At 40.3% G+C, this 21,786-nt stretch overlaps 1 protein-coding gene across 1 annotated transcript; it reads left to right on the top strand.

The window, feature by feature from the left end:
* Positions 1-747: 747 nt before the first annotated feature.
* On the top strand, positions 748-13,640 carry ERH (ERH mRNA splicing and mitosis factor; the record flags this gene model as incomplete). Its single annotated transcript, XM_084240288.1, has 4 exons — positions 748-762; positions 2,053-2,140; positions 8,058-8,178; positions 13,538-13,640. The coding sequence occupies 4 exons, from the start codon at positions 748-750 to the stop codon at positions 13,638-13,640; spliced, it is 327 nt and encodes a 108-aa protein (XP_084096414.1).
* Between the last annotated feature and the right edge of the window lie 8,146 nt (positions 13,641-21,786).

Here is a 21,786-nt window from a genome sequence, read left to right as displayed (position 1 = left end):
ATTTTTAAATTCTTAGTTCTTAATCTTTGCTTTGGGAAGTAAGTATTGAAACGAGTGAACTTTGTCACAGGTTCAAGACTAGATATAGGGCCTCCCCAGTGGCGCAGCGGGTTGAGCGAAGCTCTGTGAAGCTGTCCACAGCCTCTGCAGCGCGGTTTCAATTCCCCACCGGCCAGGGAGATTCCCACATGGCGTGGCAGACCTCACCTGTGCACCCGCTGCTCCCCTCAGCAGTGTGTTTCGGTTGTCTGACTGTTCTGCTCCCCACTCTGTCTCTGGTGAATCCTCTCACCCTCCTGAGCCTCTGGCCTGTACCTCAGCTGTTGTATAAAAAATAAATAAATCTTTTTTTTAAAAAAGACTAGATATAAAAAACAGTATACTGTTTAGCCTTTTCCACATCTTTACTCTCTTAAATGAGTCCCTTAATTTTCATTAAAGTTAGAAAAATGGCTGTTGTAAGTATGATTAGTGTGCAGGGCTATTCCTATTGTAGGAGTGCTAATTTGGTTTCCATAAAATCTTTTTTTCTCCCATATGACTCTTTGAAATGGCTTTTTGTTTTTGAGGAGATGGCTTAAAAAATTTCTGTGTAACAAATAATCTAATAGAATGCTTTGTTTGACTTACAACCACTTATTTTTTTAAAAACAAAAGTTTTGATTTTCAGGTCATTTTAAGTGAGAAACCCCTCATTTCTGGCACTAAGTTGTATTTTTATCTCAAAACCTCTCAAACTCAATCAGAATGACCCAGTTCTTGGTGGGTGATGAAGGAAATATGTAAATCCTTTGCTTTTTATTTTTTGTCCAAAGTACTGTTTTTTACTGCTCAATTTGAAATCTAGGCATTAGCTATTTCAGTTCTGATTTGTTAATAGCTAAAAATTTCTTCTTGCTACAAAAGTTTGGCATCCTGTCATTAGAGAAATTTTTTTACACTAAATACTAGTACAGCAAGGGAGAAGAATGTGAATAGTTTTTGCTTTGAGATTGGGTTTACAATGAGGTTGCATCATATATTTAACCAAGCATAATTTCAGTAGACAATTTTGATTGTCAGGACTTTGCAGATAGGGCTGGGGCTAAGGGTGGTTGGTGTAGGCCAAGGATGCTGCTAAACATGATACAGTGCCTAGTACAGGCGCCACAACAAGGAACCATCCGCCCAAAATGTAACAGTGTCACTAACAGAAACCTCACACCCTGGTAGCAGGAGGTAAAAGACAGTGTACTGTTCACTGTTAGGCATGTCCACATTTCTTGTAGTGTGATCATTTTGTGTGATTCTGTTGTTTAAAAATACCTGATTTCAGGGCCTCCCCTGGTGGCGCAGCAGTTGAGCACTGGGCTGCTCGCAGCCTCGGCAGCAGTTCGTTCCCCGGGCACTGGTGAGGGTCCCACAAAAAAAAAAAATCTGATTTCAGTAAATGTCCCCTTAAAGAGAGTCATGTACTGGGCAAATACTTTAAGGTTTCCTTGGGTAATATAAACTATATGTATGTATTTTATATTGCCAGTTTATCTTATGCTTTCATGTTTGAGTCTCACCCCCCACATAAGATGTGGTTCCACTATGGTGCTAAGCAGAGAAAGCATAGATTGACTCAAGTGCTTGCAGTCATAGTGCTTCCCTTTTTCTCTCATTTCCTATCCCACCCCCCCATATCTGGATTTTTATTAGGCACTTTGTAGGGCTACAGATAGTGACCAGTGGAGATCGGAAACCTAAACAAGTTTGTGATTTAGTTGAGAAGAAATACGAGAAAGAAAAAACAGTGTTAGGGAGGTTATGCTGAGTACTTACTGACTTGCAAGTACAATGGAAGTTTGAGAAAGCAGCCATTAAGGGCTAGGAGACAAAAGCCCTTCCAGAGGAGTTGTGAATCTAGCTTGAGGCCGCTCTTGGACAAAGGCATATTGTAGGAGGAGCACCCTCATAATGTTTTAGTAACCAACAATCAATTGTCATGAATAGGGATTTGATATCAGACTCTGAATTTCTCAAACATCAGTTAGAAACTTTTATTGACATCACTTTTTTCCCCTGCAGTCTCACACCATTTTGCTGGTACAGCCTACTAAGAGGCCAGAAGGCAGAACTTATGCTGACTATGAATCTGTGAATGAGTGCATGGAAGGTGAGTAAACATAAATCAGGAGGCAGAAATCTTTGAGTTATTTTTTCTGACATTGACTATCATAATGTTTCAGTTAGGAATTGATTTTATGGTTTTCTACATATTTTATCACTTCATAATATGAGTAAGGAACGTATATGGTTAAGACCGTATTTATTGAATATTTGAAACAATTATATATACTTTCTTTTCCTATTGCAAATACTACTTTTTGAAAATCCAGCTCTTGTATATAATGAGTGACTTTCCAAAGACTCATTGTAAATATTCTCTTATATATTATTACTTAAGTAATATTTGTGTATTTTATGTAAATCTTTATAGGGTATTTCATTCTGGTTAATAATCTGCTTATTTAAACTAACATTAAAAGCTGTTGAGGTTTGAGTACAGTCCAGAATGTTAGAAAATAAAAATTAGAAAGATTTGGCAAATGAAGCCAAATAAGTATGTTTTATTATTCATTTGATAAGCTGAAGGGAACTATTAACCCTTTTTACTCATTACAGTTTTAGATGTGAGCACATAGATTGGATTGTCATAAATAGTATTCATCCTTTTCTACCCAATTTGTCTGTTCTTCATTTCCTTTTTTTTTTTTTTTTTTTAAGATTTATTTTATGCATATAACAACTGGGGTATAGGCCAGAGGGGTGGGGAGTGAGAGGATTCACCAGAGACAGAGTAGGGAACAGAACAGCCAGATCGACCGGAGTACACTGCTAAGGGGAGCAAGCAGGTGAGTCAGGAGAGGTCTGCTGCACCATGTGGGTCAGCTCCCTGGCCGGGGATCGAACTCATGCTGTAGTGGCTTCAGGTAGCTTCATAGTGCTGCGTCTTAACCCCTGTGCCACCAGAGAGGCCCTGTCTTTCATTTCTTCCTAAGAAGATTGTGTAGTTGTTTTTGCTGCTTGACATATTCTTGAGCTTGTTGACTATCCAAAGCTAACTTGATTTGACTTAAAATCTGTCTACTTGGGCCTCCCCGGTGGCGCAGTGGTTGAGCGCTGGGTTGCAAAGCTGCCCGCAGCCTCTGCAGCGCTGGTTCGATCCCCTGCCGCTGCTGAGGGTCCCACATGGCGTGCAGACCTCTCCTGCCGCCCGCTGCTCCCCTAAGAAGTGTATCGTCAGTCTACCTGTTCTGTTTCCTGCTCTGGCTCTGGTGAATTCTCTCACTCTCCCGCGCTTCTGCCTGTACCCAGTGCTTGTATAAATAAATAAATAAATAAATTTAAAAGAAAATAAAAAATAAATAAAATAAAATTTGTCTACTTAACGTTAACAATGGGTAGACCTTTGTGGGGAGTAAACCAACTTGTAATAATTAGACATAGCCTCAGGATGCTGCCTCCATGTCTTCCTGGCTGCTGTCATATTCTGTCTTATTTTTACTGAAGTGACATTGGTTTACAACACTGTATGTTATTCAGAGGTCACACCACTTCAGTTGTATGTTACCACACCCACCACCAAGACACCCATGGTCCTCCACTATAGCACATTGGGGCACCTCCACATTTTGCTCTACCTCCCCATCTTTACTTTCATTTTTAAAAAGAAGGCTTTCTTGTTCCTTTCTCTTCAGGTCCCTTCTTGCTTGCCAGTAAGGGTGTCTTTGTGCACATACATACTCTTTGCTGACTTTAGGAAAGCCTATTTTTTTTTTTAAATACAATATTTCTAGGGCAGTTTCAGATTTACAGAAAAATTGAACAAATTACAGAGTTCCTATGTACTCTCTTTACCCACTGCCACACCATTTCCCCTCTAGTAATGCCCTGGTATGGTACATATGTTACATTTGATGAATTGGTATTGATACATTGATGTTAACTAAAGTTCATAGGTTACATTGGCGTTTTGTTCTTTGTGTAGTGTTGTTCTGTGGTTTATACCAAATGCATAATTTCATGTACCCACCATTACAGTGTCATACAGAAGAGAATCACTGCTTTAAAAACCCACTTCGTCCCATTTCACCCCCTCCTTTGCCCCCTGCCAATCAGTGGTAATCTTACCTACAATTTTGCCTATTCCAGGCAAATAATGATTCACATAATTGGAATCATTGTTACATATAACCTTTCTCACTGATTTGTTTCACTTAGCAACATGCATTTCAGATTCTTCCTTGTCTTTGTGTAGTGTGGTAGGTTTTTTTTTTTCCTTTTGTAGTTAACACGGGTCACTTATTTTCCATTTAAGAAGTTAAATGGAATTCTCACATAGTAAAAATTGCAAAATGATCACTTTAAAATTTTTCTTAAAATAGTATTTCTCTGTAAAGCAGAGTTTATCCCTCTAATTAATAGGCTTTTTTAAGTGTAGGTTAGAATTACAGGAAAGTTGGTTTAAAATTACAGAGAATTCAGTCATAACCCTTTTTCCTTCCTTATACTCTCACAATTTCTTACTATTTACAGTATTATTAACTAAAGCCCATAGTTTATATTAGTATTCACTTTGCTTAAACATGTATTTACTGCCTTCCAAATCCCCTGTACTCTACCTTTTTTTCCCCTCCCCCCCAGGCTTCTGGTAATCACTGGTCTTTTATTTATTTGTTTATTTTTGAGATTTATTTTTATTTTGCTTATGCATACAAGAACTGGGGTATAGGCCAGAGGTGTTGGGGGTGAGAGGATTCACCACAGACAGGGTGCGGAGCAGAACAGGCAGATCTACTGAAATACATTGTTAAGGGGAGCAGTGGGCAAGAGAAGTGAAGTCTGCTGCACCGTATGGGTTAGGTCCCTGGCTGGGGATTGAATTCATGCCACTGTGACTGGCAATAGTTTCATAGTGCTGAGACTTCAACCCTTTTCCCACCAGGAAGGCCTACCACTGATTTTTTTCATGTCACCATAGTTTTGCCTTTTCCAGAATGTCATATAATTGGAATGGTACGGTATGCAGCTTTTTCAGATTGACTCTTTGATCTAGCAATTTGCCTTCAAGGTTCCTCCATGTGTTTTTGTAAACTGATTGCTCATTTCTTTTTATTACTGAATAATAGGCCATTGTATGGATGTACCACAGTTCGATTTTAACCATTCACCTATTGAAGGACATCTTGGTTGCTTCCAAGTTTTCGTAATTAAGACTAAAGCTGTATGTATGCACACTTATGCCCAGATTTTTGTATGGATCTGAGTTTTCAACTCCTTTGGGTAAATACCAAGGAATGCAATGCTGAATCGTATGGTAAGACTGTAAACTTGTAGCTTTGTAAGAAACTGACAGACTTTTCAGAAGTGACTGTATCCTTTTGCAGTCTCACCATAATAAATGAAAGTTCCTATCACTCCAATTTTTTTCCTAAAGATTTATTTATGTGTAGAAAAACTGGGGTGTAGGCCAGAGGTACAGGGAGTGAGAGGATTCACCAGAGACAGAGTGGGAAGCAGAACAGGCAGATCTTCTGAAATACACTGCTAAGGGGAGCAGTGGGAGAGAAAGGAGAGGTCTGCTGTGCCATGTGGGTTGCTCCCTGGCTGGGGATCAAACTCATGCTGTAGAGGCTGCAGACAGCTTCATAGGTTGCGTCTCAATCCCTTGTGCCACCAGGGAAGCCCCAAAACCATCTTTTAGATATGACACCAGGTCATATACTTTAGGTCCCTTGTATTTCTATATCATACTTAAGATTGACTTGTCAATCTCTGCAAAACAGCTCTGATTTTGAGAGGGATTGCTTTGAGTCTATACATCGTCTTAGGGAGTATTGCAATCTAAATATTATTAAGTCTCCCCATCCTTTGACCTGAAATATTCCATTTATTTCTGTGTTTTCAATGATATTTTGTAGTTTTCAGTGTATGTCTTGTGCTTTTTAAATTATTTCTAAGAATCTGACTTTTTTGATGCTATCATAAATGGAATTTTTTAAATTTCATGTTCAGATTGCTTATTGTTGAGGTATAGAAATAGATTTTTGTACAATGACCTTATGTCCTGCAATCTTGTGTTTTTAGATCTATGGGTTTCTTGGGGTTTTCTATATGCAAGATCATATCACCTACACGTAGAGATAGTTGCACTTATTTCTTTCCAGTTTGAATACCCTGGCCGTCAATAGAACTTCCAGTACTATCGTGGATAGAGGTGGTAAGAGCAGATAGTCTAGTATTCTTCCACATCTGACTGGGAAGCCATCTGACTTTAACCATTAATGGTGGCTGTGGGTCACTGCCTTTTTAAGATCAGCAGTGAACTAATTTTTCTGGGTATTATTTCCTTTCCATTTTGACCTTTCTGATCAGTAACTCTTGAGTGATATTCTCTGATCACAGAGTGTATACCAGTGGCAATCAGAAATCCTAAGATAGCTTTTGATAGCACTAGTTGAATATTAATTTTTATTAGGAAATTTATTAAGTCACTTTAGCAGCACATAAGGACGTGTGTGTACAGTATAGGACATGTTTCCCAGATAAAAATTTTTGCTGATTGTCCATCATAATAGTCGGGGGTTTTTTTGTTTTGTTTTTTAAGATTTGTTATTTTGCATGTAAGTTCTGGGGTATAGGCCAGAGGTACAGAGGATGAGAGGATTCACCAGGACATAGTGGAGAGCAGAGCAGGCAGATCTGAAATACACTGCTAAGGGGAGCAGTGGGCGAAACAGGAGAGGTCTGCTGTGCCATGTGGGTCAGTTCCCTGGCCAGGGATCGAACTCAGGCCATCGTGGTGATAGCGGTGAGACTAACCCCTAGACACCAGGGAGGCCCCATAGTAGTCTTAAAAGTATTTTATAGTGGGGGGCCTCCCTGGTGGCGCAGGGGGTTAAGACGAACAAAGCCCATGAAGCTGTCCACAGCCACTAAAACACAAGTCAATCCCTGGCCAGGGAGGAGACCCACATGGCGAAGCAGACTTCTCCTGACTCACCCACTGCTCCCCTCAGCAGTGTATTTCATCAGTCTGCCTGTTCATATTCCCCACTGTCTCTGGTGAATCGCCTCACTCCCCATACTTCTGGCTCCTTCCCCAGTTCTTGTATGCATAAATAAATAAATCTTTTTTAAAAGTTTTTTTAAAATTATTTTATAGTGGGAATGAACTGGAAGTTTCCATTTTGTGGGAATGAGAAATGAATGTGTCACTGAATAAAAATTAAATACTGTGTTCTTCAAATTGTTACATTAATGTGACTTTGGTCATTATCCTTTTGTTATATTTGATTATATATTTATTACCTATGTTATTTTTTACTTTTTACTTATTTTTAATGAAGTGCCATTGTTTTACATCCTTGTTAATTTTTTGACGGTATAGGATATCTCCCCTCAGATGTGGTGGTCATGATAGCTACTTCATATGTATTATTTCACATGATCCTCATAGTTGCTCTATGAAGAGATAGTATTTTTCTTTTCATATAACAGGTAGGATGGGGGCGGGGGAGGTGAAGTCATTAGTAAAGGGCAGAGCTGAAATTCAAGTCTAAATCCAGCGTCCAGGGTCTCAAGTACTATATTAAGATTATCTCTTTATCTTTGTTCCCTACTCCTTCTATCATACACATTGTATCAGAGTTTGAAAGCATTTTTCATCCATTATTCCTAAGCGTGTTGTTTTTCTTTATTTACTCTGAGGTTTTAGGAATAGTTATTCATTGAAAACCTGGTAGGACCCATGGTGTCATCACTTATTGAACCATCATATGTCAAAGTTTTATAAAGTTCTTAAAAATCCAGTGTTTTGAGTGCCATTTTATTGCTACAGCACAGAAAACTTAGCAACATTTTGGTGAATTATAATATTTGTCAATGGAATAATGAAAACAGAAGTGATCAACTTACTGCTCTTTTCCTACCCCAACTTTATAAAAATATGTATGATGATGTCAGCATATAAAACTTCCCCCTCTAAAGTTTATGGATTTAAAAGATCTTGGTTTTCTTCCCTTTCTTAGGTGTTTGTAAAATGTATGAAGAACATCTGAAGAGAATGAATCCCAACAGTCCTTCTATCACATATGATATCAGTCAGTTGTTTGATTTTATTGATGATTTGGCAGACCTCAGCTGCCTTGTGTAAGTATTAGCCATGATCTCTTTAAGATGTGTTTTTCTGTTGTTTATCATTCCGCTTGAGATGATTTATAGTACTGGGAGTTCACTGTGTGCCTTCTACTGCATTTTAGCTACTATATAGCAATTAATATTTCACCTACATACATATAACTTATAAATTGGCAGCATAAAACTGAAGGCACAGGAAACTTAACTTTGCTAATTGGGGTAATTATAGTATGCAGAATACATGCTAAGAAGTTCAAAATCCTGATTCTTTGTCCTTTAAACTGAAAAGTCTTCTCCTTAGTTTCTTTTCCCATATAATTTTTGTCTTAATGGACTTTATTTTTGTTTGTTTGTTTGTTTGTAAAAAGTTTTATTAAAAAAAAATCAAGTCCATTTAATCTTCTATCCCATGAGCATCCATCCACACAGCTCTCTGCAATAAAACAATGGACTTTAGATTAAAACTAAGATTATTCTGTTTTCGTGACATCATTTTTAAAGCGTGAATGTATGTAGAACGGAAATGGTTTGATTTTAATCCCACCAAGTGTTAAACACGTGTATTTTAGTTTGTTGAAATGAAAAATTTTTTTTTAGACCCTTGTATTTTCTATTCTCGGATTTGTCAATTTTGTAAAAATATTTGTTATAATAATTTGTACTTATCTATTTATCCCCATTATTGCCAGTGAGCAATAGTATTATAGACTTACTTAATTACAGACTTACATAATACTTAAAAAGTATTATAGACTTACTTAATCTCAACATATTTGGACTAGAGACTTAAGTCCAGCTGATTTTAAAGTGGAAAATGGAAACATCTTGTAATGAGATGATTTTCAGTCGTTATATGCTTCAGTATTTATTATATGCTAGAGACCATGCTAGAAGTGAGTATGTTTTCAGTGGTGAAAGACATTGGACCTACTCTTGGGCACTTTAGGATCACCACTGGAGTCAGGCCTGGAGTTGCTAATTTCATCAAAAAGGTTCTTGTGAAAACAAACTTTTCTTTCAAATTTATTTGTTTTTCTGTACCTTTTAATTGAGTTTCACTTAAGGTTATTTTACTTGATTTATTCAGAGCATTCAGATAATCTTGTGATCTTTAATGAAATGTGCTGATAAGAAAGTTTTTATTATTTCATCATGAACTCAGAAAACTCTTAAGAGGGCAACAGATCTGCAGCTATTAAGGTACATTGGCTTTTAATGTCTCTAGTTGATCAGCTTAGAGTCCTACACACAAAGATATATATTCATTCAACAAATATTTGCTAAGTGTTGGTGTTTTACCGTACATGTTGCAGGCACTGGGGATTGAGCAGTGAGTAAAACAGGCTGAAAGGTAACCGGTATATCTGCAGAGGAGTAAGTGGGGGGGGGGATCAAAGGAGGTGAAATTAGAGGAGCAGGAATGGTGATATCCTAGGAACCAGTTCAAAAGTATTTCATATTATTGATAGGTCAAATAAATGAGAACTGAAGATTAACCTCTGGTTTTAGTTTTAGTCTTTGATGACATAAAAAACTAGATAGCAGGATGGGAGTAAAATCGTCATAGATTTCGGTGTGTTTAACCCTTTGCACTCCAAACCATTTTACGATATTTTGATTTAATTTCTTGTGCCATTTCAAGATAAAACTTCAGGGAAACATGCATGTCTCAAAAAGTTGCGTTGAAATAACCTCAATTCCCCGTAATCACTAATAAATTGCAATGTCCCCTGAGAGGGGACATCTGAGTGATATGCTAGAATTCCGATGTCCCCTGAGAGGGGACAGTGGAGTGCAAAGGGTTAAGGTAAGAAGAGAGGAATTATAGTCAGCCAATGTAGACTTTTTTTTAACAATTTAAGTTGAAAGAGAGCAGAAAAGTGGGGTTACAGCTCACTGGTGGAATAAAAAGATGCTTTTGTTGTTGTTAAGGTGAGAGAAATAATGAAAGTTTGCTGACTTAATGAAATGATTTAGCAGCGGGAGGTTTGATGCCTTTTAAATAAGGTCTGAGACAGTTCATTTATAGTAAAGTAGGAAGGAAGACAGATGTAATGGAAGCTAGGGGAATCTATACCTTGATTGTAATCAGAAAACTAGGAAGTAAGGACACCACTTGAATTAAGAATGAAGGAGGAAAGAGGTACAAGAGGTAGGTGTAGGAAATTATGAAATGAGGTAAATAATCTAGAACAGTGAAGGGATTAGGGAAATGTGTGATTCATGATTCCTGATAATTAACTTAAAATGAAATTAGTCATTGTGATGGCTTTTTTCTAGTCATTCTTAACCTGGATGGTTACAGGTGAGTCTTTACAGAGGGAGAACTAAAAAAGATTTTGCGAAACATTGGGGGTGTATGTACAGGAGTTTTATGCACAGGACTGAATGACCATGAAATGTTAAGTAGAGGATGGAGACACAGGTAAGATCAATTAATTCTAGGTCTCAATAGGGTCAAAGGATTGTAAAAATTGAGTTATGAAGTAGGGATAAAAGAATGAGATGCTTGAAATTAGGGGATTGCAATTACTAGTGATGACAAGATTTAGGATCTGGCCAAGGAAGGACAGAAGATGAGATAATTGGAGGAGAGGAATTCAGGAAAGTAAGAGGCCCAGATGTGGGCAGAATTATCTGAATATGAAACCACCAATAAGGTTTATGTTTACTTTCTAGAATTAAATCGCAGAATAGGTGTCTTTGGTTTTTTTTTGTTTTTTTTTTTTGTTTTTTTTTTTTTGTTTTTAGATTTATTTATTTATTTATTTGCACAAGCACTGGGTACAGTCAGAAGCGTGGGAGGGTGAGAGAATTCACCAGAGCCAGAGCGGGGAGCAGAGCAGGCAGAAGGACCGAAGTACGCTGCTGAGGGCAGCAGCAGGCGGCAGGAGAGGTCTGCGCGCCATGTGGGACCCTCCTCCGGTGGCCGGGGAGCAGCCGGGGATCGAACCAACACTGCAGAGGCCGCAGGCAGCTTCGCAACCCAGCGCTCAACCGCTGCACCACCGGAGAGGCCCGTGTCTTTGTTTTTGTTCACTACCGTATCCCTAGTGCCTCAGTTTCTGGCACATAGTTGATATTGAATGAATATTGGTGATATAAATACATATCACCTAGATAATATGATTTAAGGCTGCTTTTTTAAATTACTGGTAATTTTGTTTCTATTTAGAGCTATATTAATTGATAGGATAGTCTAAACAAAGTGAAGGAATCTCAGATGACATTTCATGATAAACTCTATAGTGTCCTATAGTCTCAGAAATCAGTTATTTAGCTAATAAAATTTTTAATATATATTTATCATAGGTATATCTGGGGAAGTTTTCACACTCAACTTAAACTGGATGTATCGGTTGGAAGTTAAGATTTTAACATGCAGAGGGACATTTTCATTCCTATTATAACAAGGTCAGGAAGACAAATTGTTATTAGTGAAAACACTAATTTTAGTGCTTAGACCCACAGCTTTCTATTCTTGTATAGACCTGCATCCATTGACCACCAGTAGGCTGAACAGTTCATCTGTGCCAATAGCTAGGGATTTTATTAAAGTAACATTTAATTGTATCATTTTCAAGTACCAATTAACAATCACCAACCAACACACAGCTTTCTATAATGAAGGCTTATTACTCTTTCTTGAGTTGGAAAATAGCATGTAAGTCAATGTATTCCTCAGTGTTCACAAAGCAAGAGTTATCTTGTTGGGGGAAATGGTCTGTCCCTCCCAAACATAGTTCTAAAAATTGTTCCTGAATTACTTTAAGCATTGGTAACTTAATAGGTATTTATTATTATCATTTGTAATTATATGTAATTTTGCTGTAATTTTATCATTAAAAAAAGATACTTGCTAAAATGAGAACAATTGATAAATATTTGGAGTTTTTTTTTTTTTTAAGATTTATTTTTTTATACAAGCGCTGGGTACAGTCAGAAGTGCGGGAGGGTAAGAGAATTCATCAGAGCCAGAGTGGGGAACAGAACAGGCAGAAGGACCGAAGTACACTGCTGAGGAGAGCAGCGGGCGGCAGGAGAGGTCTGCGCGCCATGTGGGACCCTCGCCTGGCTGCCGGGGATCGAACCGGCACTGCAGAGGCTGCTGGCAGCTTCGCAACCCAGCGCTCAACCGCTGCGTCACCGGGGAGGCCCTGGAGTTGTTTATTTTTTGAGGCTATCCTTGTGGTCATTTTTTTAAGGCAAATTGTATCTTCACTTCTTAGATATTGTGTACTGTTTCCACCAGATGGGGCACATGGCTTTGAGACATTGTGAAATTTGTATAATCTCTGCTTACTCACAGTCTTTTTTTTTTTTTTTTTTTTTTAAGATTTATTTATTTATTTATTTATGCAAGCACTGGGTACAGTCAGAAGCGCGGGAGGGTGAGAGAATTCACCAGAGCCAGAGCGGGGAGCAGAGCAGGCAGAAGGACCGAAGTACACTGCTGAGGGGAGCAGCGGGCGGCAGGCGAGGTCTGCGCGCCATGTGGGACCCTCCTCCGGTGGCCGGGGAGCAGCCTGGGTTCGAACCAGCGCTGCAGAGGCTGCGGGCAGCTTTGCAACCCAGCGCTCAACCGCTGCGCCACCGGGGAGGCCCCACAGTCTCTTTTTAATGTCATAGCTTTAATATTTTACTCCAAATATTAATTATCACTTAAACTACCTAGAGTTCAGTTTTAAGTCAGCTGGAATGTTTCTGTTTCCCATGTCCTTTAAAGATATCTTGAGTGATGGGACTATTGAGTGATACCTTGGACTCCAAAAAGCCTGGCGTTCCATTAGTTTCATTGCTAATGCTAGTCCTTGAGCTCCAGACCCTTTTATTCTGCTAAGAGCTATTTTGGAGTTCCTTATGTGTTCTGATAATTTTGCAGTGGCCACTAGCAGTATTTATTTTAAAAAGCAAATCTTAAAGGTTTAGAGATTTCTTATATCAGTGCTTTATAAGGAAGAATTTTTTGTGGCACTGACATGTTTTTAAAGGTTAATTAAGAATAAATTTAGCAAATCTGTAGTTTTTATTAGTGTTTGATTTTTGTTTTTCATCATTAAAGATACCCCAAAATAGTAGCTATCAGAGAAAGAACGGTTTTGGTCATACTGTGTCGAGAGATAGATGTATAACACTGGGCATTTAGTGTAAGATCTCTAGACCTTGGTTTGTCACTATAAGGTTGTATCAGGTAATCTAAAGTTCACATTGCTCAGAATTTAACACGTGTAATCAGCTTTTTTTGACATTTCATTAAGTTATGTATTAACGTGTATATCTTCACCATTATTGGGTAGCTATAATTTGGGCTTTTAAAAACATGTCAATAATTGACTATTGTAACCTTGCCTCTTATCGTTCTGTTTCTTAGTTACCGAGCTGATACTCAGACATACCAGCCTTATAACAAAGACTGGATTAAAGAGAAGATCTACGTGCTTCTTCGTCGGCAGGCCCAACAGGCTGGGAAATAGTTGCGCTGGAAGCATTCGGGGGATGGGGGTGGGCTTGGAACACAGGTGTGTACAGCGTGCTGTAGTGGAAGTTTTGTATTATAGTAATCCTGTTTCCATTTTGGTACATTCTAGCCAGGATTGAATGTATTAGATGAAATGCGAGGATCTTGTTCAATCTGAAACCCCCATTGCCTGCCTCCTTCCCACCCCCTTTTTTTACTTAAACATTTTTATGATGTTTTAGATGGAGGTTGTTCTTTGTCAGTTAATGTTGGTTGCAGTCCTTCAAACTGTTCATATCTGCTTATTAATATTCACTGTACTAACCATTGGGGGGAGGTGATCGGGGGGTGACACTTCAGTTATGTCCTCAAGATAAAGTCTTAGTGCAAAACAAATAAATGTTCTTTAGTTATATTTTTCCTGAGTGATTTTTTTTTTTTTTGGTCCTAAACATTGAATTTTCTTGCAAAGCATCAGCTGTTTTAAAACCAGTGGGCTTCTACATAAAGAATTTGAAGAGAGCTCTTATATGTGCTAGGTATACTTTGCTGTGATTTATGTGACGCTAACAAGCTTTTTAACCTCATTTCTTCAGAGAATCTCAACTATAGCTCCAAGGTTTGTATTTGCTGTTGATGAACACATTATGAAAGACTTTGATAACATAGCTTGTCTGCAACAGCAGCAGCCAGGTTAGTTTCTTAGCTGTGGTCTTCTCTCTCTGGGTGGTTCTTGTGCCCTTCACATAGCCTTCCATGTTTGATTACTGATTATCATCCCTGTGTGGAAGCTATAAGGGTAAGGGAAAGGCCACAGATAAGTAGTGAGTAGTCTTGCTTTAAATGGTTTTTTTTAAGGATTTGTTTATTTATTTATACAAGCACTGGGTATAGTCAGAAGCGCGGGAGGGTGAGAGAATTCACCAGAGCCAGAGCAGGGAGCAGAGCAGGCAGAAGGACCGAAGTACACTGCTGAGGGGAGCAGCAGGCGGCAGGAGAGGTCTGTGTGCCATGCAGGACCCTCCTCCAGTGGCCCAGGAGCAGCCGGGGATCGAACCAGCGCTGCAGAGGCTGCGGGCAGCTTCGCAACCCAGTGCTCAACCGCTGCGCCACCAGGGCGGCCCTAATCTTGCTTTAAATGTAGAGACTATGGTCACATTGTGATTTGATCACACATTATATTGTACCTCATCATCAAGTACATGGGCATTCCCTAATGTTTCCTTGCCTCTCCCCCACCATTAGGGCCTTTTTCTTGTTTTATGCAGAACCAAATTAGAACTTAGTGTTACGTGTATATATATTATTATATATATATACACATATGTATGATATATATTATATATATACACATATGTATGTATATATACACATTTTTTCTATAGACCTATTAGTCTAATAATGAAATGTCATCACTGTAGCACAGGATTATTAAAATTAGGGTACTTGACAGAATTACATATAGTTGTAGTTAATGTTTCATTATGAAGCAAAGTTTAAAGCTAAAATGTTCTCACAAAATAAATAGATCCAAAAGTAAATTGGAATATCTCACCTTTCACTTGGCCTATCTGGCTGATAGTTTTATTTCTCCAACAGATACAATCTTAACATTGCTTTGGGGGGATAAGAAAACGGCAGCGAATCTGAAGGAAATGGGATCCCTTGCTTCTCATAGACAATGTTTCTGGCATTGGGCTTACAGAGGAAAATAGGATTCTCTAAGGAATATGAGGAAACATCTGCATCCTAGATGTTAGAATATGAGCAAAAAGGGGAGCAGTATTTTGAATCACACTTTATAAAGTTCAAGAAAGAATAGCCCTGGGCCTCCCCGGTGGCACAGCGGTTGAGCGCTGGGTTGCGAAGCTGCCCGCAGCCTCTGCAGCGCCGGTTTGATCCCCGGCTGCTCCCCTGCCACTGGAGGAGGGTCCCACATGGCGCGCAGACCTCTCCTGCCGCCCGCTGCTCCCCTCAGCAGTGTACTTCGGTCCTTCTGCCTGCTCTGCTCCCCGCTCTGGCTCTGGTGAATTCTCTCACCCTCCCGCGCTTCTGACTGTACCCAGTGCTTGTATAAATAAATAAATAAATCTTAAATTTAAAAAAAAAAATAGCCCTGGAATAAATGTGGAGAAATACACATCTGACTGCCCAGTATCACACAGAAGTAGCCTTTTCATTGTTAAGGGGAAGCCTGTGATGAAACTGCCAGTGGTTTAGACCCCTGCAACCACTCTTCCGTGTTGCTGGAGAGTTGGAGTATTGATTTTGTGGCCTTTCCCCAAGCACAAGTAAAACCAGTTTAATTGCTTATATAACATACATAGCTACCTAATGGTGAAATCTACCGGACCAATTATAATATCCCCCAAACTCTAATTCACTTTTAATATACCTGAGCATTTCTAAAATACTTTTTTAAAAAAAAGATTTATTGTGCATATAAGAACTGGGGTACAGGCCGGAGGTGTGGGGGGCGGGGGTGGATGAGAGGATTCACCAGAGACAGAGTGGGGAACAGAACAGGCAAATCAACTGAAATACACTGCTGAGGGGCCTCCCCAGTGGCGCAGAGGTTGAGCGCCGGGTTGCGAAGCTGCATGCAGTTTCTGCAGCGCGGGTTCAATCCCCGGCTGCCCTGGCTGCCAGGGAGGGTCCCACATGGCGCGCAGACCTCTCCTGCTGCCCGCTGCTCCCCTCAGCAGTATACTTCGTAGTCTGCCTGTTCTGCTCTCCACTCTGCTTCTGGTGAATTCTCTTGCCCTCCCACGCTTCTGACTGACCCAGTGCTTGCATAAATAAATAAATCTTTAAAATATATATATATATATATATACACTGCTGAGGGGGGCAGGTGTGCTGCGCCATGTGGGTAGTTCCTGGCCGGGGATCAAACTTGTGCTGCAGTGGCTGCGGACAGCTTCATCGTCTGCATCTTAACCCCTTGGGCCACCAGGGAGGCCCTCTAAAAGACTGCTTCTGTCTTTTAGCATTTGACCCAAGAGGCCCCAGGAGTATTAGAGGGACATCCTAACTTCCATCTCCCTGGCTTAAAATATTTCCAGCAATTCACTAAATGCCCAAATTATACATCTTAGTCATACTGTATAGGGTGGGAATGGTAAACTGTTTCACTTTAATCAAGGATGAGCAATTTTTTACTGTCCTGAAAGCAAACCAGACTTTGGATTGGGAGAAAGAGGACAAGGAAGTGGGTAGTATGACATCATCCATGTCAAATGGCCTTCCCTATGTCAAATTGTTTTTATTAATTAAATTTTGGAATGAAAGTCAGGATCAATATGTGAACTATATGATAAATATTACTACATTTGTAGGAATACTGCTAGAAGAAATGTTAATTTATAGGCTGTGTTAAGTATTATCACTTAGGCATAGCACTTACTGCTTAGAAAACATGTTACATGTATCTTATCAGCAATCCTTTGGAGTAGGAAATAATTGTGTAAAGTTGTCAAATACATTACCATTTTGAAGAAAGGGAGCAGTAGATAGATCAGGACCTTGAAGGTATATCTTTAGATCTTCTGTTAATTTGATTTCTCAGGACATTCATTTTTCTTGTATACCTTTGCTCAGCTTTTCTGTGCATTCTCCCATTTCTTTGAATTCTTAATCATGGCAATTTTGATCTCTGTGTCTGATAGGAAGAACAGATCTTTCCTGTCTTTGTGAATGGCTCCTGGAGATATGTTCTCTCTCTTTGGTGTAGTTTTCCCCTGAGGACTCAGGTTGCCATTTGTTGTATTTTTTCTGTCCCCTCATTATTTGCTTTCTAAAAACTAAGAGGGGTCTCCCTGGTGGTGTAGGGGTGAAGTCTCAGGGCTATAGGCCGAATTCCAATCCCCACCAGGGATCTAACCCATGTGGCACAGCAGACTTCCCGTCTGTCACCTGTTGCTCCTTCCCTCAGCAGTATATTTCAGTAAGTCCACCTGCTCTGCTCACTACTCTGTCTCAGGTGAATCCTTTCACCATCCCACCCCCCCCCCACATCTCTGGCATACACCCCAGTTTTCTACACCAAAAAAATAAAAATAAAAAAATGAAACTAAGAGTGCAGCACTTCTGCTTTTCCTGTAGATTGTGCTCTGTGTCGGAGAACTAATCTGTAGGTGTGTCTTTAGTGTATGGGGCCAGGTTCTGTCTGAGGGTCTGAGGGATCTGCCATTGTGGATTCGCCCTCATGTCCCTTCCCGGAGTTTGCTGAGCCCATGTTGATGTCTGTTGGGGTGGGTCTGCCCTCTTGCTCCTCTAGGGAGTTCACTGGGGCCACTCTGCTGTCAGCTGGCCTTCTGCTGGGCATGACTGAAGGTATATCCTTAGAACAGATAACACGTGGAATATGGGTTACACACTTCGTGGAACTAGTCAGCATGCTGTGACTGACCAGAAGTACTCAACTAGAGTGTTAGATATTGGATGCTCTTTGGTAAATAAAAACCATTTATGGTGACCTATACTGTTTCATACGTAGGTTCTCTGCCTGAATACCTTATTTCATCTTCATTCTTGCATATCAATTGTTATTTTACAACTTATTACTGAAATTAAGGGCAGTATTCAAGGTCAAGAAGTAAAGTCCTCACTTTGGAAGGCTTTTAAAAATAAGGTTCTCAGACCTTCTGTATTAGGGATGAGCAAACATTTTCTGTAAAGGCCAATAGTAAATATTTTAAACTCTGAAGGACACATGGTCTCTGATGCACATTCTTTGTATATTTTTTACAACACTTTGAAGATGTAAAAACCATTCTTAGCTTGCCAACCATGCAAAAATAGTCTGTAGGCTGAATTTGGTCTGTGGGCTATGGTTTGCCAACTCTTCCTCTAGAGACTCTGATTCAGTCCATCTGGATTATAACCAGGGAAGATGAGAACTTTTTAAAAAATCTCAGGACTTGCACTTCTAGCCATAACAGAGAGTCAGACCTGACACTGCATTTAAACAAAGTTCCAGATGACCACACTTGGAGTAGCAAGGAATTCCTCACCATACTACTTTCTATGAGACAACATAGAGGAAAGTCCCTGTTAGATATTATGTGCAGTAATTGCATCTGATAAATATTACAGGGTACATAATTGTAGGGTAAGGAAAAATGTCAGGCTTTTCTGCCCTCCTGCCGTCAGGATAGATGATGGATCCTTGCAGTCCTGAATGCATGCCTGAGGGCAGGCACCTGAAGTGGGTACACCTGGGCTGAGAGACTGGACTTTTAAGGGTGGCGTCACGGGAAGCCAGTGGAAGCCAAGAACGAACAGAAGCTGAAGGAGAAGCCGAGAACGAACAGAAGCCAAGAGAGAAGCAGAAAAGAGAGCCCAGATAGAGTGAAGACTTGCTGGGGGCTGGGAGGCCTGCCAGCCTCCCGGCCCCCCAGCCCCTGCCTGCTGTGTACCTGGTAATCCCAATAAAAGACCTGCAAAAACCACTGAGGACTCTGATTCCTCCTTTACCCAGTCTGCTGGATCCTAGAAAACCTGCTCAGTGGCCATTCCTGCCCTTACAATAATAGACTACAAAAATAGGGGTTAAGTGTGTCAGCTCTATGAAGCTATCCGCAGCCACTGCAGCAGAAGGTCAATCCCCAGCCAAGGAGGAGACCCACATGGTGCAGCAGCAGACCTCTCCTGTCTCACCTGCTGCTCCCCTCATCAGTGTATTTCAGTCGATCTGCCTGTTCTGCTCCCCATTCTGTCTCTGGTGAATCCTCTCACCCCCTGCACCTCTGGTCTATACCCCTGTTCTTATATGCATAAATAAATAAATCTTTAAAAAAAAAAATAGGGGCCTCCCTGGTGGCATAAAGGGTTAAGACACAACCTGTGAAGCTATCCACAGCCTCTGCAGAACAAGTTCGATCTCTGGCGACAGAGCAACACACATGGTGCAGCAGACCTCTCCTCACTCACCAGCTGCTCCCCTCAGCAGTGTATTTCAGTAGATCTGCCTGTTCTGTTCCCCACTCTGTCTCTGGTGAATCCTCTCACCCCCCACACCTCTGGCCTGTACCCCAGCTCTTGTATGCATAAATAAACCTTTTTTTAAAAAAAAAGTAAGACAAAGGTGATCTTAGGCAGTATGGATCTCCTGTAGTAGAGAGTAGAGAAGAGCCTAATTTGTGTAAGGAGCAGTATAGATTTGTATGGGAGAGCAAGCTGGGGTGGGAGTGGGGAGTTAAGGTGTCAAGGAACACAGGTAACAAAGGCTAACCAAACTCTAGGCTAGACACAAAGGCAAGTGAGTGATGGGCTAAGAGAGACTGAAATCATGAAGATATCTGGGAGGTGGTGAAGGCTGAAGAAGTTAGATGATGGTCAGAGGGATGCTTAGTAATTTGCTTTTTTGTCTCCACAACAGTTTGGTTTGGAAGTCTGATCTAAGACATTATAACCTTGAAGACAATAGTAATCCCTTCAGCTACATTTAGAGATCCTGTGTCAACTTACCTAGAACACTCTTTTCTCTTTTGTAATTGTATGTTTCAACTGGATGTTCAAGTTGAGACAAATTGTGAAAAGGTTCGTTTAAAAGCCTCTTCTGTGCCAAATGTAATTTTCTTTATGCTTTTCAAGAGAGTAGGGAGAAGTCTAATGAGGACTGATTGCATCACTTAACAGAGACAGATCCTGTGTCCTTGTCAACAGATGTTTGAATTTAAGGTCTCTGGACTGTAATTTAAGAGAAATGGCAGAGAGCATCATGATTTCTTCTTTGGAAGCATGAAATTGGAGAGGTTGCCATGGTAATGCTAACTCCCACCTTCACCTATAGACATTGGTTGTGGAGTACCTATTCTATTCCAGGACCCCCTATCTGGCCAACTATATTGTCCCTCTTGTCTTTGAGAAAAAGAGTTTAGTTGAGTCTTTTAGGTCCTGCTCCAGGGTGAATAGTTTAAAGAGCACCCAACAACCTGGGCCCTTTCTCTCCAGTGGCCCTGGCCATTCCACAGAGTGTTTTATATCCTTAACACTCAGTGAGCCCTGATGCCTGTTGGAGGCATAGTCAATCCATGCCTTTATGTCTGTGATTCAGTTCCAGAAGGGATTACCATAATGCTCTTCCCAGTTAGTAAGCAAATCCCAGTGGGAAGTTGCTGTTGTAGTGACAGGGTTAATTAACCTCACCCTTCCTGCAGAGGAGTGGTATCAAAGGAGTTAAAGACAGTTTCCAAAAGGCTACTGAAGGCATATATGCATGAGCCCGAAGTCCTCCTGATGCAGCCCTAAGAAATCTGAAGATAGAAAGTCTTGACATCTCAGTTTCTGGTGTCTCTGAAGCAGGACTTCTGGATCAGCTCAAGTTTTTGATTGAGAAATCACTTCTTCCCCTTGTGTAAACAGCTAGTGATCACTGCTTAAACAGTAGAGTATTTAAGGTCTGCATGACTATATGTGATAGTCACCATTTGCACAATATTGCCCAATAATTCCTGCAATTGACCATCCTAAATATTGGAATTATGCTGTTTGTATAAAGGGTCCTTTATCATCCCTTCAGTGGATCACCCAACAGTGAGTCAGTGTTGGTGTTCAGCAAGGAAATGCTGCCTGGGGGGCCCATGAGTGGTAGAGTCACTCCAGGCTTCCCTACATGAACACCCTCCACTAGATACCCTTGGCATGGACATCTCCCCTTATGCGGTCCTCTGACTTCGCACCCCAAGCCACTCTGGGGGGATTCCTTTCTCACCCTATTCATCCATAAAGATGCTTCCACATGGTAGACATGAATATGACTGGCTGTCCTAATAGCAGTCAGTTGTGCAGCCTACATTTCATTTTCAGAATGTAATCCTCAGGACAAACACAGAGCTCAGTAAGTGGTAACTTAATATTATTGCAAAACAAACTTGGAGTTTTGTGTGCTTTTCTAATATACTATACTTTCATAAAATTTCCCAATTGCTGTTAAAACAATACTACCAGAAAAAAGGTCTAAAAAATTCACATTACCATGAATTTATTCCTGCAACTTAGTAGAGGTCTGGCAACCTCAGGGGTCCAGCCTCAAGCTGACCACTCAAGAAAACTGTTCATCTTCTTGCTCTCTAATGAGCTGTCTTGGTAGCACTGGGGAGTACCAGCAAGTCTGATGAAAACTGAGGGTCGCTGTGTTAACCTGTCTGTTAGGCTAC

This window comes from Talpa europaea (assembly GCF_964194135.1).
Source record: "Talpa europaea genome assembly, chromosome: 8".
NCBI lineage: Eukaryota > Metazoa > Chordata > Mammalia > Eulipotyphla > Talpidae > Talpa > Talpa europaea.
This window is presented reverse-complemented; position numbering and strand designations above follow the sequence as displayed.